The sequence below is a fragment of the Oppia nitens genome, unplaced genomic scaffold (assembly GCF_028296485.1).
Source record: "Oppia nitens isolate AA-2021 unplaced genomic scaffold, nextdenovo-longstitch-racon4-pilon3 scaffold22_pilon_pilon_pilon, whole genome shotgun sequence".
Taxonomy (NCBI): Eukaryota; Metazoa; Arthropoda; class Arachnida; order Sarcoptiformes; family Oppiidae; genus Oppia; species Oppia nitens.
In genome coordinates, this window is record NW_026533202.1 from 1,384,134 (window position 1) to 1,410,220 (window position 26,087).

The 26,087-nt window shown below is 29.9% G+C and overlaps 5 protein-coding genes across 5 annotated transcripts; all 5 read right to left on the minus strand.

The window, feature by feature from the left end:
* Positions 1-9: 9 nt before the first annotated feature.
* LOC128953498 (cytochrome P450 3A31-like) lies at positions 10-2,024 on the minus strand. The gene is made up of 2 exons (XM_054298981.1): positions 1,909-2,024; positions 10-1,366 (listed from the first exon to the last, which is right to left on the minus strand). Exon 2 carries the CDS (start codon positions 1,303-1,305, stop codon positions 10-12), a length of 1,296 nt encoding a protein of 431 aa, XP_054154956.1. The 5' UTR covers positions 1,306-1,366; positions 1,909-2,024.
* A 1,753-nt stretch (positions 2,025-3,777) lies between these two features.
* Positions 3,778-6,522, minus strand: LOC128953499 (cytochrome P450 3A21-like). The gene is made up of 3 exons (XM_054298982.1): positions 6,485-6,522; positions 6,164-6,313; positions 3,778-5,203 (listed from the first exon to the last, which is right to left on the minus strand). Exon 3 carries the CDS (start codon positions 5,083-5,085, stop codon positions 3,778-3,780), a length of 1,308 nt encoding a protein of 435 aa, XP_054154957.1. The 5' UTR covers positions 5,086-5,203; positions 6,164-6,313; positions 6,485-6,522.
* Positions 6,523-10,922: 4,400 nt separating this feature from the next.
* On the minus strand, positions 10,923-14,260 carry LOC128953500 (3-oxoacyl-[acyl-carrier-protein] reductase FabG-like). The gene is made up of 4 exons (XM_054298983.1): positions 13,930-14,260; positions 11,824-12,317; positions 11,297-11,403; positions 10,923-11,151 (listed from the first exon to the last, which is right to left on the minus strand). The coding sequence occupies exons 1-4, from the start codon at positions 14,258-14,260 to the stop codon at positions 10,923-10,925; spliced, it is 1,161 nt and encodes a 386-aa protein (XP_054154958.1).
* Positions 14,261-16,352: 2,092 nt separating this feature from the next.
* LOC128953551 (uncharacterized) lies at positions 16,353-17,844 on the minus strand. Its single transcript, XM_054299040.1, has 4 exons — positions 17,778-17,844; positions 17,169-17,587; positions 16,677-16,783; positions 16,353-16,566 (listed from the first exon to the last, which is right to left on the minus strand). Exons 1-4 carry the CDS (start codon positions 17,812-17,814, stop codon positions 16,356-16,358), a joined length of 774 nt encoding a protein of 257 aa, XP_054155015.1. The 5' UTR covers positions 17,815-17,844; the 3' UTR covers positions 16,353-16,355.
* A 714-nt stretch (positions 17,845-18,558) lies between these two features.
* LOC128953501 (uncharacterized) lies at positions 18,559-19,365 on the minus strand. Its single transcript, XM_054298984.1, has 2 exons — positions 19,052-19,365; positions 18,559-18,924 (listed from the first exon to the last, which is right to left on the minus strand). The coding sequence occupies exons 1-2, from the start codon at positions 19,340-19,342 to the stop codon at positions 18,559-18,561; spliced, it is 657 nt and encodes a 218-aa protein (XP_054154959.1). The 5' UTR covers positions 19,343-19,365.
* Positions 19,366-26,087: the final 6,722 nt, after the last annotated feature.

Consider the following 26,087-nt stretch of genomic DNA (forward strand, 5'->3'; position numbering starts at 1 on the left):
ATTGATAATTTATTTTCTCAATACAAACTTCAGATCATATGATTTCGGTAACAATATATCGGGAAATCGGTTGAATTTGAACGGTATTTCTGTAGTCGCCGTCGGCTCAAACATGAACCGTTCGACCAGTTTGGCCAGACCCAATTTGAGTACCAATTTGGCAAATCGTTGGCCAATACAATAGGTATACTTACCGCTGCCGAACGGCAGGAACGTATTGGCCGTTTGTTGATCGACCAATGGCCGCATAAATCGATCGGGATTGAAACGATAGGGATCCGGGAAATACTGGGGGTTATAGTACATGGATATGAACGACATTTCTACGTCAGTACCTTTCGGTACGGTTACCCCGATATCGGCCAAATAGACATCTTCCTGAGCGCGCCGATTGGCCACAAATGACGGATACATACGTATTGTTTCCAATAGTACAGCATTCAGATAGGGTAGCTCTTGAATGTCGGCACCATTACTACCGCTACCACAGCCACGACTACCGGTGCGCAGTGTACTGAGTTCGTCGTACAGACGTTGCTGTACGGATGGCTGGCGGGCCAACTCGTATACGGCCATCGACAACATCAGACACATCGGCTCATAGCTGGCCAGATAGCAGGCATAGTATAGGCTGACAATTTCGTTGTCGGTCAGACCGTCGCCCGATTTGTGCCGATAGTCGACAAATAGTTGCAAAAAATCGTTAGGCTTTTCCAGAGCACCGGTAGTACTACTTCTACTAGTAGTAGTAGTAGTAGTAGTAGTGGTGGACAGTTGTCTACGGTGTTCAATAAGTTTGTGTGTACTGTCAATGAAATAGCGTTGAGTTTCGCCAAACAGTTTACCATAAAAACGTATGACGGGGTCGACCAGCGACGGCACTAACATTGTGGTCAACAATAGTCGCCTATTTTTATCAAATCTGGGCATACTTTGGGTAAACTTATCGGCCGATAGGTTCAGATCGGTAAAACTCTGGCCAAATGATATGTCAATATGAAATTGCATAACCATTTCCTGGATGACTAGCCGTGCGTCCAGTCTGTCCAATGACCAGCCGTTTCGCTGGAGAAAACTATTACCGAACTTATTATTACTATTATTTTCGGCCAAATCGGTGGCAAACTTTCGGAATACCGTTTCGGTTAACGATTCAATGTTTTTCATATTTTCCGGTCGAAACAAATGCGATAATACACTCATACTGTGCTTACTGTTTACGTACAGATATTTCTGATAGTCGGTCAAATTGATGACCAGTGGCCACTCGCGTTGTCGTTGAAATTTTTGTCCATCAGTGGCCATTATTTGATGGATGGCCTGCGGATCGGCTATAATTAGTTCCGGACGTGAAAAACGGTAGGTCCTGTTATAATAATAATAATAATAATAAGTAATAATTAAATAACAGGTATTATACTGTATTACAATTAGTTATGTATATATACTGTACATTTAGTAGTAGTAGTAGTGGTAGTAGTGGTAGTAGTGGTAGTAGTGGTAGTAGTGGTAGTAGTGGTAGTAGTGGTAGTAGTGGTAGTAGTGGTAGTAGTGGTAGTAGTGGTAGTAGTGGTAGTAGTGGTAGTAGTGGTAGTAGTGGTAGTAGTGGTAGTAGTGGTAGTAGTGGTAGTAGTGGTAGTAGTGGTAGTAGTGGTAGTAGTGGTAGTAGTGGTAGTAGTGGTAGTAGTGGTAGTAGTGGTAGTAATAATAATAAGTTATTTAAATATATTTTTTTGTTTTGTAAAAATTATTTTTTTGTATAATTAGATAAATTTTATTTAATGTTTTTTAAAAATATATATTTAATTAATATTATTAGAAATAATATAAGTAATAATAATAATTATTATTTAAATATAGTTTATTTTATTTTTATTTAATTTTTTTAAATAATAATATCTAACTAACCCAATTACATTGCCAAACTTAGTTGTCCAGGCTATTAATTGTTCATGATGATGACCTAGTATAGTTTGCAAATAGTTGCCATATATTGGTAAAGGTATTGGACCAGATATACCACGCGATTTCCAATAATTAAAATGTACAACATATTGACTGATAATAATAATAATAATATTTATTGAAAAAAACAAATTTTTATCCAGTACAATTTAGTATTATTATTAATAATAATATATTATAATAAATACATATATATTTTAACATTCAAAGTAAATATTGTTAATTTTTTATTAATAAATTAATATATTTATACATACATTACTAAATAAATAATTATAGCGCCAACAATTGATAGTGAAATTGTTTGATAATTAACATGGATAATATTAATTATATTTTCTATAATTGCCATTATTTTTTTAATTAAAAAACTAAAATATAAGCAAATTAAATTTAAACTATAAGTTAGGTATAAATTATAAGATAAACTATATATATATGTTAGAAATAGATTCACATTTATTACTAATAAAATTGTTTAAATTATTTTTTTTTAATATATATAAAGTATTATACTATAGTTACTATAGTACTATAACTTAACTAATATTAATAAAAGAAAAAACAAAATGTTACAAGGTTAAATTTTGTTAATTTATTATTTTTTAAAAAATAAATTCCAAAATAAATAACTAATAGTAAAAAATATTTTGATATTATTTTTTTGTTGTATCACTCAATTATTTTTTTTGTGTTTAAAGTCTAGAATCATAAATACATATTTTATTTAATATTAATTACTATATATTATTTAATAATTAATCAAAAAAAAAAATTATTTTAAACTAAAAGTTTTAAAAAAAATATATATTTAATTTTATATTTTCTATTGATAATAATTATCCTATTTTTGCTAAATTTAACTTTATTATTGTGAAATTAATTATTAATACTTTTATTTTAATAATTTTTTTAATAATAAAAACTTATATAATATATCAAAAAAATTTTTATATATTAATACAGTATATAATAAATAAATTTCTAAATACTATAATGGGAATCTACTCCCGGTATAATACTAATAATAATAATAATAATAATAATAATATATTACAATACTATTATACACAAAAAATACTGTATTTGTATATCAATATTTACAATTATATGAAAAAATGTTAATTATTTAGACACAAAAAAATTATTTGCTATTTCATTGTCAAATATTTTAATTTGAAAAATGTGATGATAATTAAAACTTGACTTAAAAAAGATATATATTAATATATTTTAGAAAATTTTTTTTTTAAAAATCGATTAACTAATATATAGTCGAAATTTTTATCAATATATATAATATTTTTATAATTACTACAATTAAAATTATACAAAAAACTAATTTAAATAACTTTAAAAAACAGTTAAACAAATAAACTATTTGTTTGATTATTAATATTATTATTATTAATAATTATTACAATTGTTATTAAAACTTATTATTATAATTATTTAATTTTAAAACTTATATTTATATACAATAGTAGTATTAGTAATGAAAATTAAAATAATATAAAATAATTAATAAATTCACACATATTAGATATTAATAAAAAACAAAAACAAAATTTTATTTTTATTTTAAATATACTATATTGTACTCTAAGTTATACTTTATTAGTATATACAGTATTAGATAATAATATTTAAAAAATCAATATTTTCAATAATTTTATATATATTATATATAAAACTTTTTAGATTTTAACAGTTTTACAGTTAAATTGCAATTGAAATAAACATTCAGAAAAAAATATATCAATAAATTAATTTATTTATTCAATTTAAAACAAAATAATAATAATAATAAGTTTAGTTTACGATTAGTTTATCTCTCATTTCAAACTTCAATTCAATAGACTTGGGTAACAACATATCGGGACACCTGTTGAACGTGAGCGGGATTTCTGTGGCCGTAGTCGGCGAAAATCTGAACCGATTGACCAGTTTGGCCAAACCTTGTTTGAGTATAACTTTGGCAAACCGTTTGCCAATACAGGTAGCCCTACCGATACCGAACGGTACGAATACATTGGCCGGTATAGTATCGGTGGCGGTCGGCATAAACCGATCGGGATTGAATTGGTACGGATCGGTAAAATATTGTGGATTCAAAAACATCGATATGAATGATAGTTCAACATCAGTACCTTTCGGTACTGTTAGGCCAACTTCGGTCAGATAGACATCGTTGATGGCCCGTCGGTTGGCCACAAACGATGGATACAGGCGTATAGTTTCCAATAGTACAGCATTCAGATAGGGTAGCTCATGTAGTTTAGCGGTAGCGGCGGCTGCGGCCTCGGCTGTACTACCAGTGCCACTCTCAGTACCGGTGTTTGTCAGCACTGGTAGCTGCTGTAGTTCATCGTACAGACGCTGCTGTACGGTTGGATTTAGGGCCAACTGGTATATAAGCATCGATAGCATCATTGTCATCGACTCATAGCTGGATAGATAGCATACATAATATAGGCTAACAATTTCATTGTCGTCCAGTATGTCACCCGATCGGCTCCGATAGTCTAGAAATTGTTGCAAAAAATCGTTATTAGGTTTTTCATCGGCAGTATCGTTGTTGTTGTTGTTGTTGTTGATATTGTTGCCGACATCATCACCATCATCATCGGTAGTACTACTACTACTACTACTGGCCATAGTCAGCCATCTATGTCTAATCAGTTTATGTATACTATCGATAAAATATCGTTGTCTTTGGCCAAACAGTTTACCATAGAAACCCATTACCAGATCGGTCAGCGACGGTACTAGCATTGTGGCCAACAGTAGCCAACGATTTTTATCAAACTGTGGCGCACTTTGCATAAACCTGTCGGCCGATAGATTTAGTTCGGCAAAACTCTGGCCAAACGAGCATTCAATCAATAAATTCATTATCATTTTCTGGACGACTGGCCTGATGTCTAGTCTGTCAAACGACATGCCGTATAGTTTGCTAAATTGGTTTTCGTTACCCAAATCGTCGGTAACTATAAACTTATTGAATACCCGATCGGTTATCGATTCAATGTTTTTCATGTTTTCCGGTAAAAACAATTTCGTCAATACTATAAACATTTGTTTGTTATGAACGGTTAAATATTTTTGATAGTCAGTCATATGTTTCAATAGATACCATTCCCGTTGACGGGAAAACTTTGCCGAATCGGTGTTTAGTATTTGATGGATAACTTGAGGATCGGCAACAATAAGCTCCGGTCGTGTAAAACGGTATGTCCTGTTATTTATTTTTTTTTAGGTAAATGTATGATTAAATTATTATTTTTTAAAAAATTCTATATTATTATAATTTAAGTTTTAGTATAAAAAATCTATAACAACCACTACAATCATAACCATCACTACAACCATAACCACCACTACAACAATCACCACTACAACCATAACCATAACCATCACCACAACCACAACCACAACCACAACCACAACCACAACCACAACCACAACCACAACCACAACCACAACCACAACCACAACCACAAACACCACCACAACCACCACAACCATCACAAACACCACAACCACCACAACCACAACCACAACCACAACCACAAACACCACCACAACCACCATAACCACCACAAACACCACAACCACCACAAACACCACCACAACCACAACCACAACCACCACCACAACCACAACCACACCACCACAACCACCACAACCACCACCACAACCACCACAACCACCACAACCACCACAACCACCACAACCACCACAAACCACCACAACCACACCACAACCACCACAACCACCACACCACCACCACAACCACCACACAACCACAACCACAACCACAAACCACCACAACCACAACCACAACCACAACCACAAACACCACCACAAACACCACAACCACCACAACCACACCACCACAACCACAACCACAACCACCACCACAACCACAACCACAACCACAACCACAAACACCACCACAACCACCACAACCACCACAACCACCACAACCACCACAACCACCACAACCACCACAAACACCACCACAACCACAACCACAACCACAACCACAACCACAACCACAACCACAACCACAAACACAAACACAACCACAACCACATCCACAACCACCACAAACACCACAACCATCACCACCCTCTTCACCCATTAGTGTTTAGACTATTATAAATTAATCCTAAAAAAATTATATCAATCATACCCGATAATCTTGCCAAACTTGTTTGTCCATGAAACAATTTGTTTATAATGATGACCCAGAATAGTTTGCAAATAGTGGCCATAAATTGGTAGAGGTAATGGACCCGATATGCCACGTGATTTCCAATAGTTATATTTAACAATATATTGACTGATAATAATTATAGTAATTATAAATAAGTAATAGTATTTATATAGATATATTATTAAACAAAAATGTTTTATTAGATTTTTTTTTTAAATAAAATAAAATAATAATTATTAATTATATATATATATATATATATATATATTTATTTATTTATATATAAATATTACATACATATTTAAATAGATAATGATAGCGCCAATAATTATTAGAGAAATAGTATTAAAATTAGTGTAAACACTATTAATTATACTATTGATAATTGCCATTATATAAATTTATATATATATATATATATATATATTTAAAATATAAACTGATATATTAATATATATTAATTGAAACTTATATTTATTAGTATTATTTTTTTAAACAACATATAATAAGCTTATAAACTATAATACTAAAATTAATTAAAAAATATTATTTATTACGAAATTTTATTTATTACTTAATTATTCAATTTTTTATTTATTAGTAATAATAACGTCAATAAATTATTATATATAATAATAATAATATTAAAAGTCATTATCATAAGGTACGGTAAATGGTTTTTTGATAAAAACTAAAATAATTATAATTTAAATAAACTAGATACAAATTTTATAATAAACACCGTATTATTTTTTTTGGATTTAAATAATAAAAATTGTGCAGTTTTAAAAACAAACAAATTTTTATTAAATTACAAATATCTTCCCATTATTTTTATACAATAATCAAGATAACACTTTAAGATAATAGTTCTGTATTTATGTATGCGTGCACATTTCATCAACAACCATATTTTAATTCAAATCTAAAAAAGTATTGTTAAAATTTAAAAATTTTTATTTAAAGATTTGCTATTTCTATGGGAAATTTTAAACGTTTATTGAGCACTGGTAGGTTTTAGGGACAGGTAGGCAGGTGTTGTGTAATTACACTTTGCTATATTGTGTGAGTCTTAGAGCACCGGGAGGTAAGCCACCTATGCTAAATTTTTGTAAATTTTTCTCAAATGCAAAAATTTTCAATTTTTATTTAAAGCAATGTTATTTCAATGGGAAATTTTAAACGTTTATTGAGCACTGGTAGGTTTTAGGGACAGGTAGGCTGGTGTCGTGTAATTACACTTTGCTATAATTTGTGAGTTTATGGCACCGGGAGGTTAGCTACATGTGTTAAATTTTTGTAAATTTTTTTTCAAATGCAAATTTTTTCGCTAAAATGATTAAATTTTCAATTTTTATTAAAATTATTTAAATATATATAAAAACTAAAATTTTTCAAAAGTTTAGTCGAATTAATGTGTATTGGTTCAGTAGTTTTGTTACATTAGGTTATGTAGTAGTTGTATAAACAAATTAAGTCTCATTAAAATTACTTATGATGAATATTATAAAATTAGTAAAAGAATTTCACGGCTATACATGTTGCGCGGGACAAACTAGTATATAATAATAAAGTATTTTTAATTTTTTTTAATTTTAAAAATACACAATTTTTAAAAGAAAAATCCTAAATTAAGTTTTTAAGTTAAAGTTAGTATATTTTTAGTTTTTTTAGATAATTTTGTTTTAAATACTGTACTGAACATTTGTTAATGTTGTTAATAATTATTTATTTTAATGAAAATAAAATTTATTAAATTTTTAAGCTTAAATAAAATAGAAATAAGTTTTAATTGAATCATACAAATAATAATAATAGCAATATTTTATTTTATATAATAATTTTTATTGTTAAATATATATATATATTGTTTTTTACAAAAAAAATTTAATAATATTTTGGCACATTTTTTGTCTACAAAAATATTTCTACAATAACAACAACAAAAACCATTTACCACCAGTTTGTCAATAAAAAAAAATTTAATAAATATATTTATTAACTATAAAATATTTTTTTTTAAATATTTAATTAAATGCTAATCATTGTTATTATAATGAGTAAAATATTAATCCATAATAAAATTGATTATTAATTAGAAATAATTCAATGAAAAACAATAAATTGCAAAATAAATTAAATGTCAGCAAAAAATATCCAGATATTAGTATTTAAAAATTTATTTTATTTTTTGTTAAAACAAATTCCCTTAAATAGTAATAAGTTATTTAAATTCTATATTTAAAAAAAAATTCAACTTGGTCAAAAATTATTGACAAAATTTTAAAAATAATTAATTTTATTAGATATGAAAATTTTTGATTTAGATTTTAAATATTATAATTTTTTTAATATGGAAAATGTTTTCTATAAAAAACAAAATGGGGATCATAATAATTTTTTTTAAATAAAATTAACTTAATAGACTATAATTAATTTTGACTAAGTAAAATTAATTTCATTTATTGTTTTTTTTAAAAAAAATTATACTAAATATTATTATTATTTTAAAAAAAATTATTTATATACTGAATGTTTGAAAATTAAATATTTGCTATGACACGATCAGGGATCTAATGATAATCCTGCTGACTGTGCCTATTGTTGTAGTGTACCGGCAATTAACTATCGGTATATCAATGCACGGTACTGATTAACCGGTCAGGTATGCAGCGTGGGTCGGTATGAGACCAATACTAGACTGTTAATTACTAATACACGGAGTGATATCACCCAATAGGTCTTTAGAGGACCTCTCAGATGATAGGTGTGATCACTGTGCAGCTGTGGTAACCAAGTGGTGGCCAATTGATAATCCAAATCCTTGCACACGACAATCAGGTAGTGATAATACTATCGGTAAGTAGTTATCAATCGGTAAGCGTTGGCGATACTAATCGATATAAGAATCGGTATAATAATCGGTAGAACTCTTGAGGTTTGACAACAATGATAATGAAGTTAAACAAAGTTATAAGTGAAACACTTTTATTGTAATTTAATGTATATTAAAACAATGGTTAAAATATCGGTAAAATATATGATAATTGAGAGCACGTGTAGTGCGAGTACAGTAGTAATGGCTGAGACTGGGCTCAGATGTAGAGATACAGTGGCACTGACTGTGTATGCGATGAGATGTGTACTGACTGACTGACTTGTGTACTGACTGATGAATACAGTAGTTCTACTGTATTTATAGTCAAATAGATATACAGGTAATGAATAGGAGGGAAAGGTAGTCATTGGACTGTTTGAATATAAAACGGTTGTATAGATGATGTATTGGACATTGAGGTGCCAGTGATTGGTGTCACTGACCAGGAATTACAGGTAATTGTATATTAAACGGTAAAGTAATACAAAGTGTAAATATAAGGATAAGTGAATTACACAGAAATAGGTATTAAAAATAGGATATGAATACAAAATATAAATCTAAAATTATGGGTAATTGAAGGACAGTTGGGTTCCTTCAACATATTATATGAAACTATATATTTTAAGCTATATTGATATAAATTAGTCTTGTTGAAATTTATTTATAAAATTATTGTAAATAATATAAAATATAATTTCTTTTATTTCTAACATTAAAGGAAGTTAAATTTTTTTAAAAAAAAATTTGAGAGAATATTTTTTAGGGAACTTTCTTGAAATAAAATGTTGATCTAACTCTAACTAAATCATTAGATACTTTAAATGTTTTAGTTTGTATTTTTCCATTAGATATTAATTGACTGTTTTTTATGACATTTTTTTTAACATTTTTTTCAAAAATATTTCATGAAAATAATTTATATTATTTATACGTAATATTATAAATCGTTTTTATATTTTGTATCGGTATTTACAATGATATGAAATTTTTTATTATTTAGAAAAATAAATTAGAAAATAATGTAAATATTTTAATTTTTGACATTTTGTAATATATATATACAGTCTATTTCAATAATATTGACAAATAAATAGAAGTAACTTTAAAAGTAATTAAAAATAATGTTTATTAAAAAAATAAATAAATAACAATATAAATAATTCTAATATTAAATATTAATTATATATTAATTAAATATTAATTGAATTATTTATATTATTATTATTATTAATTTTATAATAAACATTATTTTTTATTATAATTATTTAAATATGTTTAAATATAATTTTATTTATTTATCAATAAATTTGAACTAGATGTTTAGTTATCATGTTTTCAGTGCATTATTTTATAAAAAAAATTTTTATTTACATATTTGACACTTGATAGAAAATATGTTAAATTAAAATATTTACATTTTTTTCTAATTTATTTTTCTAAATAATAAAAATTTCATATTATTGTTAATAAGTAAATATATATATATATATATATTATTTTTTTTAATTATTAAAATAGTTTCTAATTTTTATTAACTAATATAAAATACTTATTAAAAAAATTTTTTAAATAAAAATTAGTTTGCATTGAACTTACTTAACAAAATATTTAATATAATAAATACATTAAAAAAACAAAACAAAAATTATAATAAAAAAATAAAAATACTTAAACCAAAAAAAATAAACATATTTATTTAATATAAATATTATTAACTTTTAATATTATAATAATTATTTAATAATAGACAATAATTTTTATAAAAATTATTATAATTATTACAATAATTATTAAATATTATATAAAACTATTTTTTCTAACTATTTATATACTTTATATATATAGTTATATAATCTATTGGCCGCCCGTAATGTTCAACTTTATACCAGTAATAAAACTACCGGCGCCTCTACTGACTGTCGGTGCCTCTGATGGTGTGACCACTAAAAATGCTACCGCATTGGCCACTTCGTCCGGCAAACCTAGACGTCCTAATGGTATTGTTTGCATAAATTCAGGCATTAATACTATCTGTTTGAGCACTGGATGATCGAGTAGTGACGGTGTCGCTATAACACCGGGACTGGGAGGTGGGGGCGGGGGGCGGGGGTTAAGTGTGTGTGTTTTTTTTGAAAGACAATTAAAAAATTTAATTAATTAATTAGTTTTAAAAAACGATAATTATTTTTATCTATATATATAACAATTATTTTTAAAACCCAACTAACCCGACACTATTAACCCGTACACCATTGGGTGCCAACTCCAGGGCCAGACATTTAGTAAACATATCTAAACTGATTTTGCCCAACATATTAGGTAATGATTGTGATTGCTATTTACGATAAAATTAATTTAATTAATTAATTACTAAAAAACTAATTTAATTAATTAGTAAAAAACTAATTTAATTAAATATTAAAAAACTAATTTAATTAATTAGTAAAAAACTAATTTAATTAATTATTTAAAAACTAATTTAATTAATTATTTAAAAACTAATTTAATTAATTATTAAAAAACTAATTTAATTAATTATTTAAAAACCAATTTAATTAATTATTTAAAAACTAATTTAATTAATTACTAAAATATTACTAATAAAGTAATTAATAGTTTTATTATTTTCAACAAAAACAACAAAAAAAAATAGTAATAAAAAAACACATTATTTGTTATTTTTCAATATCCAATACAATACACCCATTTTATCCATCCCTCCCTCCCTTTCCCCCCCCCTCACCCACACACTTACGGCTTTTTCAGTGATGGCCGATACGTTAACAATACTACTGAAGCTGCTGCAGATGGTGGCGCTTGACGTTAGCATAGGTATTAACAATCGGGTCAGTCGTTGTTGGGCACGCATAAAATTGAGCTCCTGGTCGATTAACATCACACAATTGTCATCAACAAAATTGGCTAACCCTTCCATACCGGCATTGTTGACCAGTATATCCAATTGGCCGCCAAACTCGGCCGACACTCGTGCGACTAGTAAATCGATATCTGTGTCCACTAATAGATCGGCTCTAATACCGATAGCTTTTTGATGGTGGCGTCGGCGATGGTGGTCACCATCATGTTGTTTGATACCAATACCGGTTGCTGGTTGACTGCTGTTGCTGTTGTTGAGGCACCGGGAGATTACAGCGTCTATACGCTTAGTATCTCTACCAGTAATCACAACCGACGCACCCATTGACCACAGTTTCAAGGCTACGGCCTCACCGATACCCGATGACGACCCTATTTAGGTTAGATAGTATAGTATAGTAATATTTATTATAATTATTACTACTATTAATATAATAAAAAAAATTAAGTTTTTATTTTAAATACAAAAAAAATATGATATATTTTACCAGTAATTAATGCAACTTTATTTTCCAATACTAACATTATATATATTTATACAGTTTATACTGTATATAAAATTATATAAATATTGTATTAATTTATTAACTAACTTAATAAGTAACTGATAATAAATAAATAGTAATACACTAATTAAAATAAATAATAATATTATATTTGTAAAAAATATGTTACAATAATGATTGTGTTAAAATTATTTACATAAAGTACAGTAAATGCTATAATAATAAATTAATAATAATACTGTATTAAATTGTTATATATATATACCGTATATATATATTATAATTGTATTAACAAATTTTATATGAATAAATATATACAGTATATATACACAGTAATGTATAAAATTAATATCTGATAAAAGTTATATTATTAATAAGTTTATATAAAACATATTAAATTTATAAATTATTTAAAAAAAATAATAATAATTTGTGTTAACAGCTGGCGCTCAACACAACATCATTGCGTTATATCAACGACTCTACCGTTTCCGCAACAGTAGTAGTCGTTTAGCTTTCGCAACGTTTAGTCGAATATTTTATAATTAATAAAATCGTTTGCTTTCATATAAAAAAAACGTGTACTTATTTCGTATACTTTACCGTATAGCGGTTGGAGTCGCTATTATGCTTTGCGTGAGTCGGCCGATGATAGCGATTACAGTGATGACAATCAATGGACACAAGAGTTAATTAAATAAACAATTTATTGATTGGTCATAAAAACAGTGTACAGTATTATTGAGTTAAGTAAAAGAATGAAAGTGTTGGGCGGATAGGGATATCAATACAATAATAGATAGTCAGGTGAGAGAGAGAGAGAGAGAGACAGAGAGAGACAGATAATAATTACGTTCCCTAAAACCGAACCCGAGTTGTTGGCCGCCTGATCAACGGCCACTCAACTCAAATTACTAAAATAAAAGTATTATATTTTAGGCAGTATTATCAGTTATATCATATAATCCTATGATAACATTTTTTTTGATAAAAATTTTTAACGACGTTTAAAATTATAATAAATATAGTAATTATTCGTATATATATATAACATAATAATTATTAATTGGTTCAGAAATATTATAAAACTACTCGGCGATAAAGTAAGGAATAAAAAAACTAGTTTTTTTAATCTAAACTAACGATTATTTTTTAATTCAAAATAGCGACCGCTTTGCTCAACGCCTAGTCGTTAACTGTTACGACTACCAGTGCTCAAACAACGCAGCGATAGGCTCCCTGAACTACGTATGGTGTCGACTGGCGGCATAGTCGCCACCGACTGGATCCAGCCGTACGGCCGATTCGCCAGCGAACTCCTCACTTGACTGCTGACTCGATATCTCCGTCGATCGGCAGCGGTATCGATGTCCAGTCGATGGCGTGGAGTATGTCCTCCAGGAAAAATAAAAGGATTTCTGGTCGATGCGATAGTACCGGTGCTGGCTATCAATCGCTAGCGCGCTGTCCACTCATACGTCGACCGCTTCCGCGTGGGAACTCACTCCACGTGTATGCCATACGACGACATACGGGAGTTCTCTGTCGTCCGGCAACGCAATCACCGGCCGCTGTCAAGAACACAGCCCGATGGCGCTCATCACGTGATAAATCGTCGGCCGATAATCTTATATGTCGTCCGACGTCTTGCGAAACGTGTCCCTCATATACACGTTTGTTTCGTAGTTGACCAGTGCGGCTAACAAACACGGCCTCCAAATCCTCGGCCGACATATCGTCCGACCAATCGATGGTCAACTTCGCCCAATCGTCGTCTTTCTTGAGTTCCATAGTCGTCGTTATCTTCATTTTTTCTTCTTTGTCATTATTATTTTTATTATTAATATCACTGTTGTTGTCGTCTGACTAGCTGTTCAAATGATTCACAAAAACGTGTTTTTGTGTTTTACTCGACTGTCGTTTTCGTTAATGCAAAACATGTTTATCAATTTGTTCTCTATTTTCATATACCAGTAATCAAAGTTACAAATACTAAAAAATATTTTTATTATAATTTATGTAAAGATCCTGAATAAAATTTAAACACACATAAACTAGTACAAAATAATATTACTCATAGTTTAATATAAAGTTATGAAAGTTTAAAATAAGTTTTTCATCATATTTATAATTATAATTTATAATTAAATGTTATATTAGATTTTATATAAATATATAATTACAAAAATAAGTCTTAACATTAGTTAAATACAATTTTTTATACAATTATTTTTAGGTAATTTCAATGTCATTAGTATTTGTGCACTCAATCTGTTAACAACTTTTTAATACAAATAATATTCATGTAATTCAAAACCTATTTGCCGTCGATTCAAACCAATGTCAAAATTATTAATTAATTAATATTATTTGCCTACAATTTCTATGTTTATTAATTAATATATGTTTTAATTGAATAAATTAGTTTTATTTAGTTATTGATAAAAATAACTGTTTTAAATCATACAATTATTACACACACCAATTACCGATTACCCGATATCCGGAAATCACTCGGACACCGGACACACAGCAAGACATACCAGTTCAGCTGTTGATAACCAGTTGGTACATCACATAACATTGCAACGGATCTACTCTAAGGGCCGGTACCGGTGTAATAGTGGTGATTCGGGAATCATACACCCCATAACCCACACATCTCGGTCCACAACCGCAATAATTGGCGCAGTCGGCAGGATTCCCGACTCCACGTCAAATCAATAGCAGTAACACATGCCGTATAGGCATACATATGTAGCAACGCGCACCTATCCACTCCGAAACAGAAGTCGATCAACACCCCAACTTCCATCAGAGAGTGAAGTCACCCGAGACTCACCTCTATATACACCTTTCAACTCATCTAATAGTAACAATACAGTAATAAATACAATGTCACTAGACGGCAATAACGACAATACACAGAACAGACCACAAAATACTAATCGTCAACTCAAATTACCGCGATTCAGTGGCAGTGCCGATAAAATTGAAATCAGCGGACACTTGAGACTATTCGAGAGAGCATACAGTCACCTTAGCGATGCCGAAAAAGTAATCAAAATTGCAGAATTCTTGAGTGATGACGCATACAACTACTACACCAATGACATCATATCAAACCCCGACACTGATTGGGATGATGTCAGCACAATGCTCATCATAGCGTTTGGTAACGCACACCGCACCGCGCATTTATAATTGCATCTATATACAATTGAGCGATCATGTATTTTACATTGTATTATACTGTTTAATACGTTTTGTATTATACATACACTTTGTCTTTGTCAAACACTGACTCAATATGACTGGTAATGAACTAATGGTTATTAGGAATAAATATTTTGTTTATAACAATTAACAATAATCAAGTAATTAGATCTATAAAAATTTGTTTTTGGATAATGCTTTCTAGCATTCTCAACTGGTTTTTATCTTTATTATGATTCATAATTTATGAATGACAATGAAATGAAAAACTTGATTTTGTTTTGTTTATATAATTAAGTTTAGATTTCTATTTTAATTAAAAATTTATTTCTAGATAATAAATTATTATAAAAAAATTATAATAATAATAAATTAAAACAGTGTAACATTTTGTTTTATTCACTTAATATGAAATAAAATTATTTAATGAAAATTTAATTTAATTTATTAAAATTATTATTTTATAAAACAAAAAAAATATTTTTTGATTTCAATTACTTACTAATAAACTAAAATCTAAAAAAAATATTTAATAATAATAATAATAATATAATTAATTTAATGATATATATTTGATATATATATAAATAATTGTTATACAAACTAATTATTACAATTGTAATAAATTTATTAATATAAGTATTATTAATATTAAAACTATATATATATATATCAATATTGGCTAAATCTATTGGCCGCCCGTAATGTTCAACTTTATACCAGTCATAAAACTACCGGCGCCGCCACCCGTGCCTACGGCCAAAAATGCTACCGCATTGGCCACTTCATCGGCCGATGCCAGACGTCCTAATGGTATTGTTTGCAAAAATTCAGGTAAATAGACGACATGTTTGAGGACCGGGTGATTGAGTAGCGATGGTGTTGCTATTACACCGGGACTTTATTTTTTAAGTGTAGAAGCAATTGATAAAAATTAATTTATATATATATTATTATTATAATAAATTAATTATAAATAAAACAATATAATAAAAAAATGCTAACTAACCCGACACAGTTAACCCGTACACCACTGGGTGCCAACTCCTGGGCCAAACATTTGGTAAACATATCTAAACTGGTTTTAGTCAACATATTAGACAATGCCTGGTATTGCTATTAAAAATCCAATACAAGAAAATTAATTTTTTATTTATTATATAATAATTATTAGTTGTATTATTAGTATCTTAAAAGTTAAAAACTTAAAATTTTTTTCAATATTCAATACAATGCACCTCTACTTTACCCCCTCCTCCATTCCTACTCTCCCTATTCCATACACTCCCTATTCCCTACCCTCCCTATTCCATACCCTCCCTATTGCATACCCTCCCTATTCCCTACACTCCCTATTCCATACCCTCCCTATTCCCTACACTACACTCCCTATTCCCTACACTCCCTATTCCCTACACTCCCTATTCCCTACACTCCCTATTCCCTACACTATACTCCCTATTCCCTACACTCCCTATTCCCTACCCCCGACCAAACTTACGGCTTTCTCAGTGGTAGCCGACACGTTGATAATAGTACTGCCGCTGCTGCTGGCAATCAACAACGGTATCACCAATCGGGTCAGCCGTTGATGGGCTCGCATAAACTTGAACTCCAGATCGTATAGATCCAGATAATGAGACTCAACAAAACTGGCCAACGATGCTACGCCTGCATTGTTGACCAGTATATCCAATTGGCCGCCAAACTCGTCGGTCAATCGAGCGACTAGTCTATCCAAATCGGAGTCCAGTAAAATATCTGCTGTAACACCGATAGCTTTTTGTTTGACGAGACCGGTTGGTTGGCACCGGGCGATCACATCGTCTATACGTTTTGTATCTCTACCAGTAATGACAACCGACGCTCCCAGTGACCACAATTGTACGGCTACGGCCTCACCGATACCCTGTGATGAGCCTATTTAATAGGATAGTAGTATTAGTAGTAGTGGTAGTAGTGGTGGTAGTAGTGGTGGTAGTAGTGGTTGTAGTAGTAGTGGTAGTAGTAGTGGTAGTAGTGGTGGTAGTAGTGGTGGTAATAATAATAATGTTTATTATAATTACTACTATATTGAAATTTAATTAAATTTTAAATAAAAATACTTTACCAGTAATTAATGCAACTTTATTTTCCAACACTAACATTATGTATATACTATTTGTAGTAATTTAGTTACTAATGAACTAAATAAATGAAATAATTAACGAAAAAAATATATCAATAGTTGTTGAAATTCAATCAATCAACAAAAAATTTAATATACAATTAAATAGTTAATAAGCAAAAAAAATAATACTAATAAAAAATTTATAATAATTTGAAAATACGGCAAAAATGTTTGTCTACAAAAAAATCTCTACAATGATGATAGTGTAGATTATTTAGTTAAAAATAATAATAAATTACCTGTATTTAATATTTAGTTATTAAATTGTATGTTTTTAATATTATTAATATTATAAAAAATGTGTGTTTTATTATACATTAAACATTATAATGCATTTTATTAGTAGTAGTAATGTACAGATACACAGATAAAGTATCATTTAGTTTAATATTAAAAATTTTATGTTATTAAATAAATTTACAATACAATACAGGTATATATTTATACATAGATTTATATATTAATAGAATTTTTAATTAAAAAAACTAAAATTTAAAAACAAAATATTTAAATATATAGTTTAAATATTAGTAAAAACAAATGATAATATCAATTTAATTTTAATTAGTAGTACAGTATATGACACACATACACACATACACACATACACACATACACACATACACACATACACACATATACACATATACACACATACACACACATAAATAACTTTTGATAAATAGCAAAAAAATATATCATATATATATATATATTTATTTTATAAAACATGACGATCATCGATGAGTAGGAGGCGTCGGTGGCGGCGCCCACCACTTGACGGTAGTCCACACAAATCAATGCCAATTGTCAGTATAAATAGTATACTAAATATTAGTATAAATGTTATAAACTGCGAGTATATGTCAGTAGTTGTCGCACATTTGCCGACGGCTTTTGTTGTCATTGTTTGCTGACGTCGAGGTCGATGTCGAGGACTAGGAGGACGACGACGACGACTAACTGCCGATTTCGTGGAGGACTCGGATGGCGTTGTTATTGTTGATGTTGACCTGCGATAGTTACCGGAAGTGTCGGGACGTTGACGGCGGTCAACAGTGTCGGCCGACAGTGTGGAGACCGATAACTACCGATAAAATATTTTTTAAATAAAAAAAAATAATAAGTGTTTTATTCCTATCAATAGTTTTTTCAACAATAAAAAAAAAGTTTTGTTTGTTTGTTAGCTAATCAAATGGTGAGATATATGATACCTGTTTCCGTGTGACATAACAGTCCATCGATTGCCGTCTATAGATTAGCGGCAAACAAGTTGTGGCCAGATTGTGATGGCCATCAATAATCCATTGCCAACTACGAGGATATCGCTTAGGGCTATCATTATCGGTCGATTTAGCGGTAATCACGGGACACGACGAGTGGATGTAGTTATGTGACAATTGGTGACCAAAATCGTTGTCATTGTTAAGATCATTACTGTCCACCAATTGATGACTAATGAAACATATGGTCACCGATAGTAGTATAACAATAATTGACTGCATTTTTTTGCGGGTCTCTCTCTCTCTCTCTCTCTCTCTCTCTTTCAGACAATTTTTACAGTCAATAGTTGATAAAAATTCAACGAAAAAAATATCATTAATTTTTTTTAAAAATATATATATATTTCACTACTAGTTATAGTCGTACACAAACAAAAAAAATCTACAGTTATTGAAATACCTAATAATAATAATATTAAAAATAAAGTAATTTATTGAATAAGTTTATTACAGTTTATCCATAAGATATTTACAGTATTATCTTATTTTTAAAAAAAAACTTTATATACACTATAGATATTTTGTAGTATTAAATCAAAATAACAATAAAATTATATTTTATTTATTTATTTATCTACAGGTATAGAGATATACAGTATATATTAGGCCTAGGCAAATGAGGCAAGTTATAACTAAAAATATTTATTTGATATATACAACATAGAAAAATTTTAAGTATACAAAATTTGAATTTTAAAAAATACTATACAATTTATTTTAAATAATAATTATAATAAAAGTTAACACAACAATGTTGTTGAATGTGTTCTTCGGTGAAACTAGATCTTTTTGGAGTTACAATGTTTTTAAGCATTGAAAATGATCTCTCCACATCTACACTTGTTAATGGTGAATATTTATAATTTGGAGGTAATGTTTTTGCTAGTAAACGCTTTACAAATTCATTATAATCAGGATTTTTTGCCAAAGAAGTTTGCAATTTTTTATAATAAATTTCATTGTCTTTGAGTTTTACTAAAACATCATTGATAACTTTAATTTGTTCTTCGACTGTTAATCCACTTTTTTCTAAGTATGTTATTTTATCAGTTAAATAATAATACTTTTTGCACTCTTTTAATTGAGTTAATAAGTTATCATTTAGTATATATTTTTTAAGATCAGAAATTAGTCTTTTTGAAGATTTCAATGATAAAACATATGATTTAATTTTATCAAAATTGTCTGCATAATAAACACCACATTTTATCCAAGTTCCCCATCTCGTGATCACTGGTTTTTGAGGTAATTTATTAACACAGTTTGATAAAAAGTGCTGTCTATTTTTATTTGAATTTTTCAAATAACTGTTCATTTTATTCATAAAATTTTCAGCCACATTATTAGTTTCACGGATTTTATCGCACACTCTGTTTAATGCATGAGCTAAACAGCTAATATGTTTAAGATTTGTAAACGTATTCTTAGCGTCTTTCATAGCTTTAAGCATAGGACTTGCCTGATCCGTGACAACCAATACAATTTTGTCATGATAATTATTATCATTGTACAAATTTTTTAATGCAATATTCATAGCATTTAAAATACCATCACTTGATTTATCATTTAAAATCTGTGTTGATATTAATATTGGCTTTTGTGGTTTGCCGTCAATGCACCCAACTAAGACATTTATTATGGTTCTCTTAAGACAATCAACTGTCTCATCAAGCATTACATAGATTTTACTATTAATTAAACTATCTTTAATGTTTTTTAATGTACTTGCGTAAACATTATCCACACATCGAACTAATGTTCTTTGAGATGGGATGTCGTATCCGGTGTAATCAAATAGAAATTGTTTTAATTCATTGTTTTCGAGTTTGTATAATGGTATATTTGCAGCCATAAACGCAAGAACTAGTTTTAACAGAAAAGTTGGTTTGTCTTTGATATCAATTTTGTTTAAATTTTCAGTTGATTTGCGTTTGTTTTGATTCAATTCACAATTTTTTTTGTGTTTCTGTGAATTTATGTGACGATTGATATTATATTCGCCTTGTTTTGCATCAAAATTATCAAAACTTTCACAACACATCTCACATCTGAGTTTTCCTTTATGTATCGAAAAATTGTGATCATTTGTAACTATTTTTAACATTAATTCACTTGTTTTATCTAATAAATGATCTGATAATTTACTACTGTTATTAGCATTGTTTATAAAATTTAAAAACTGATTATTATTAAATGCACTCATTATTATAACAATTATTATTATTTTTATAATCACAATTACAAAAAAATAGTAGCACAATTATTATTATTATTATTATTATTATTATTATTATTATTATTATTATTATTATTATTATTACTACTACAACACTTATTATTTGTATTATTATTACTACTATTACTACTATTACTACTATTACTACTATTACTACTATTACTACTATTACAACACTTATTATTATTATTATTATAATTATAATTATTATTACTATTACTACTATTACCACACTTGTTGTTATTTGTATTGTTATTATTATTATCACAATATTATAATTATTAGTATTATTATTATAACAGTTAACATTTATTATAATTATTATTACAATTATTTTTTTTAGTTTTAATAAATAATTTTTAATGAATTTCAAACATTTGTTGTAATATTCAACTAAACAATACTAAAGCACAGCAATATTTATATGAATATTATTTATAATAAAGCAAAATTTATATTTAATTTTTAATGTAAATTTTAATACATTTTATATTTTATACTTTAAGTTCAAATATAATATCATATGATATTAATATTTACTTTAAATATACTAATACTAAATATTATATTTTGATTAACTTTATTTTGTATGTTATTTTATGGAAAATTTTTATATGTAAATATTAATTCCTTTATCTGTATTTATTTACTTAAGTATTTATGTGTTAATCCCCTCAATATGCGTAGCTCTAGTATATATATATTGATTGATAGATACATTATTTTTAATTTTATTTATACAATTGTGTCGATAGCAGGCGCTCGACACTACAATTCAGTCGCAAGCGTGGATATAACAACTACTCTACCGGTTCCGCACCAGTAGTAGTAGTCGTTTAGCTCTCACACCGACATGTCGTATATATTTTAATAACTAAATAAAACCGTTTTTTACTTAACGCGTGTATTTACGTTAATTACTTTTACCGCCGATTCCCCGATATTTGAGTTGACTTTCCGCTCGCTATGCGATAGTCATCTCAATTGGCGCAGTCGCCGAGATCGAATTTACGCTAAAAATCACCGATTTTTATACCCCATTTTTAACCGTTTTTACGACTAGCCGTTTGAATGCTAAACTCAACGGTTTTTAGACGCCTTTTATTTTAACGAATTTTATTAACCGACTTTTGCGACGACTTAGAGCTTATAAAGAAGCGTAAAGACCGAAGAAGGTATCGATGGCTCTCCGATCTGGTAATACCTATAGGGCAACCCTGCCGCCCACCGACGCCGAAGATATTATCGAAGATATTCCCGAAGATAATGCAGAAGCCATAACGACATTAGCCGATGATATCGAAGCGATTACTCAAGGAATCACCGCCGATATGGATATCAATGAGTTGGCCGAACGAATGGCCACATTGACTACCGCTGCCCGCGCCGCTGCGGCAGCCCGCGAACAAGCCATTCAAGATGGAAGCGACGCCAGACGGTTGGTGAATGCGAATACAACTGCGAAGAATCGTTTAGAAATTACCGAAAAACGTGTCGATAAGCAACAATATGCGCCTCATTTCGCTAAGACATCTTCGAAAATGTGTAAATCGTTTAGTGGCGACAAATCGATAGTACCGATTGACGAATGGATCGACGGATTCAATTCGTTAGTTTACGATTATACCGATAGCGAAAAACTTACGTCACTGGCCAAACACGTTACCGGCGAGGCATACAGTTGGTACTGCCGCGAGGTCGCTCGCAAACGACCAGACATCACGTGGGAAACGTGTCGAAAGAAAATGATCGCCCGTTTCGGCCGTATGGTAGGCCACGGGATAGTCGAAGCATCTGACCGTCGACTTCGAGGAAACGAATCCGTTTTATCCTATTATAACGACATGCGCCGGCTTTTGGATGAAGCCGAGGCCACGGATAAGCAGGCGGTCGGGCTACTCACGAAGGGTATGCCCGACTGGTACAAACCACATCTGGCCGCCCAGAAGCCGAAATCACCCGAAGATTGGTTTAGTATCGCCGTAGCGATAGAAGAGACACGAAAGCGACAGCGATACCCGAATAGCGATTCTATTAACGATTACGACGACAATGACAGGCCTTACGATTCGAGAAAACAACGTAACAACGACTTACCTACAAAACCCTGTCCTCGATGTCTCCGATCCGGATATACTGAATATCATTGGATGCGTCTTTGCCACCGCCCAGACGCTAGACAACCACCAGCACCACGCCCAGCCGATGAAAATGATTCTACAGCTGCCGTCAACGCTATAGTTATCAATGACAACCGCCATTACGATGTGAAGATTAACGACAAACCGGTTAAAGCATTCATTGATCATGGATCCGAATTGACAGTCCTATCGAAAGAAATAGCCGATTATTTGCAATTACGACCCGACGGACATGGAATTAATGTAAAAACCGTCGCCGGATTCAAGACCACTCTCGGCGAAGTCCGAGTCGATATTAAACTTGATCGACAAACCGCAAGAGTGTCGATGCAAGTAATGGACGACATCTCTTACGATGCTATCGTTGGCATCGACATAGCCGACATGGAAACGAAAGTACGTTTGAAAAATCAACGAAACGTCGAAAGCTATTCGATTAAAGTCGCAAATATACCGACAATGGGCTTAATCAAAGTAGTTGGTCTCGCGTTGCCAACCGAACCAATTCTTATTAAAACCGACGTTAACCCGATAGCTCAACAGCCGAAACCTCTGCCTATCGAAAAGCTGACGATTAATGAGACCGACGACCAGATAGTAAATAAACTCATCCGACCGTCGTTTACTCAATTGACATCAGCTGCCGACGAACACCGAAAACTCAACGCTAATAACAGCCTTTACGACAATCAACACGAAATCAAAGCGTATAAAATCCGAAAACCAAAGATAATCAACGGACTCATACACGTAGCATATCGTGGTGTCACTAAATTAGTTGTACCGCCATCGATGATCGCCAACGTAATAAAAGAGTTCCATAACGACACCAATCATCACAATATTGAACATACTTTTCGATTGGTTTCATCGAAACATTGGTGGCCAACGCTGAGAACCGATGTCTCTAACTATATAAAGAGATGCCACCGATGCCGACAAAACGTTACTAAACGATATCGTAAACCGCCGATAATATGTAATGTCAGACACGACGATAAGTATCGCTCATCTGATTTACGTATCGGTGATGTCGTTGAGTATCGCATACCAGACAGCCACTCTACGCGAAACAATCAGTACATACACGGACCGTACCGTATAGTTGGTCAGATCGGTCACGAAACCTTTCGTCTAAAACAATTCAACGTAAGAGATGGTAATATCACGAAAACGTTTGTTTCTCATTCATCGCATCTCTTACGCTATCATCGCTATCATAACTCGCCGTTCACCGAAAACATACCACGTCAGCGCTCAAGACATCGATTACTACCCGCCGAATCACAAGCATCTCATTGGTCATCCGTTCCGACCTATGGCCGGAATCTCGCGGCCGGGGAGTGTGTCGATAGCAGGCGCTCGACACTACAATTCAGTCGCAAGCGTGGATATAACAACTACTCTACCGGTTCCGCACCAGTAGTAGTAGTCGTTTAGCTCTCACACCGACATGTCGTATATATTTTAATAACTAAATAAAACCGTTTTTTACTTAACGCGTGTATTTACGTTAATTACTTTTACTGCCGATTCCCCGATTATTGAGTTGGTCACCGCTCACTATGCGATAGCCGACTCACAATATTATACATTAGTTTTAATTTTTAAAAGTTATTTATACTGTTTTTTTTGTTGTTGTTGTTGAATAAATTATTAATTAAAAATAAAACTGATTTATCCATCAATTATATCAATTTAAATCTTTTTATATCACTTTTTAATCAGTAGTATTGATAGGTTCAACATTAAGTGGTCGACTACTCTCTAAACTATTATTATCATTATTATCATTGATATCGAGTTTTGACGATAATTCTGATGATTATATAATATAGATATTTAAAAAAAAAGTTTTTTTAATAAAACCAAAACAATAATAAATTAACAAAAAAAAATTGATTTTAACAAAAACAAATACCTCTTTGAATTGAACAGATAAGACAAACAACTGATACGGTTATTAAAAACGAGACAACAATTATAGCAATCAATATATAAATCAATTGGTTTTCATTATCCGATTTCATTGATTTTGCCATTGAATTCATTATTGATTTATTGTTGTTTATCATTGTTTATATATACTGTATATATATATATAGTTGAAAATTAGTTATGTATGTTATGTTTGTATTGATTACAGTAAGTTAACAAATAAATATATATATATATATATGAATTAATTAATGAAAATTCAAGTTATTTAACTGATTATAAGCATTAGTAACAAACATATATTGTATTGTATATAAAAAAAACAATTTAAAGTAATAGAAATAATTTTGTTTTGAAAATTATATATTAAATGATTGATTACAACAACAATAATAATAATAATATATAGTATTTTTTAAAAAAAAATTAACAATAGATTTATTATTAATTAGTATCAGTAGTATATATATATATATATAAATAGTAAATTATAAATTATATAATCACAATAGTTAAAGCATTTAAGCTAATTGTTAGACAACAATATACACGTATAATAATACAACAAATTTATTGGTGATTTTTAAAATAATTATTTAAATTTATTTATTTTTTTTTTGAATTTTATATGACAATAAAACAATTATTTTCT

What these genes read in the sequence shown, in the direction of transcription:
- LOC128953551 (XM_054299040.1), bottom strand. Translation starts at nt 17,814, where the DNA reads ATGTTAGTGTTGGAAAATAAAGTTGCATTAATTACTG. An exon ending in TAAAGTTGCATTAATTACTG is followed by an intron (nt 17,588 to 17,777) that starts GTAAAGTATTTT and finishes CCTATTAAATAG; the next exon opens with GCTCATCACAGGGTATCGGT. An exon ending in CGGCTACCACTGAGAAAGCC is followed by an intron (nt 16,784 to 17,168) that starts GTAAGTTTGGTC and finishes GATTTTTAATAG; the next exon opens with CAATACCAGGCATTGTCTAA.
- LOC128953498 (XM_054298981.1), bottom strand. Translation starts at nt 1,305, where the DNA reads ATGGCCACTGATGGACAAAAATTTCAACGACAACGCGAGTGGCCACTG.
- LOC128953501 (XM_054298984.1), bottom strand. Translation starts at nt 19,342, where the DNA reads ATGCAGTCAATTATTGTTATACTACTATCGGTGACCATATGTTTCATT. An exon ending in GTTATGTCACACGGAAACAG is followed by an intron (nt 18,925 to 19,051) that starts GTATCATATATC and finishes TTTTATCGGTAG; the next exon opens with TTATCGGTCTCCACACTGTC.
- LOC128953499 (XM_054298982.1), bottom strand. Translation starts at nt 5,085, where the DNA reads ATGACTGACTATCAAAAATATTTAACCGTTCATAACAAACAAATGTTT.
- LOC128953500 (XM_054298983.1), bottom strand. Translation starts at nt 14,260, where the DNA reads ATGAAGATAACGACGACTATGGAACTCAAGAAAGACGACGATTGGGCG. An exon ending in CCCACGCGGAAGCGGTCGAC is followed by an intron (nt 12,318 to 13,929) that starts GTATGAGTGGAC and finishes TAACCTAAATAG; the next exon opens with GGTCGTCATCGGGTATCGGT. An exon ending in CGGCCATCACTGAAAAAGCC is followed by an intron (nt 11,404 to 11,823) that starts GTAAGTGTGTGG and finishes TATCGTAAATAG; the next exon opens with CAATCACAATCATTACCTAA.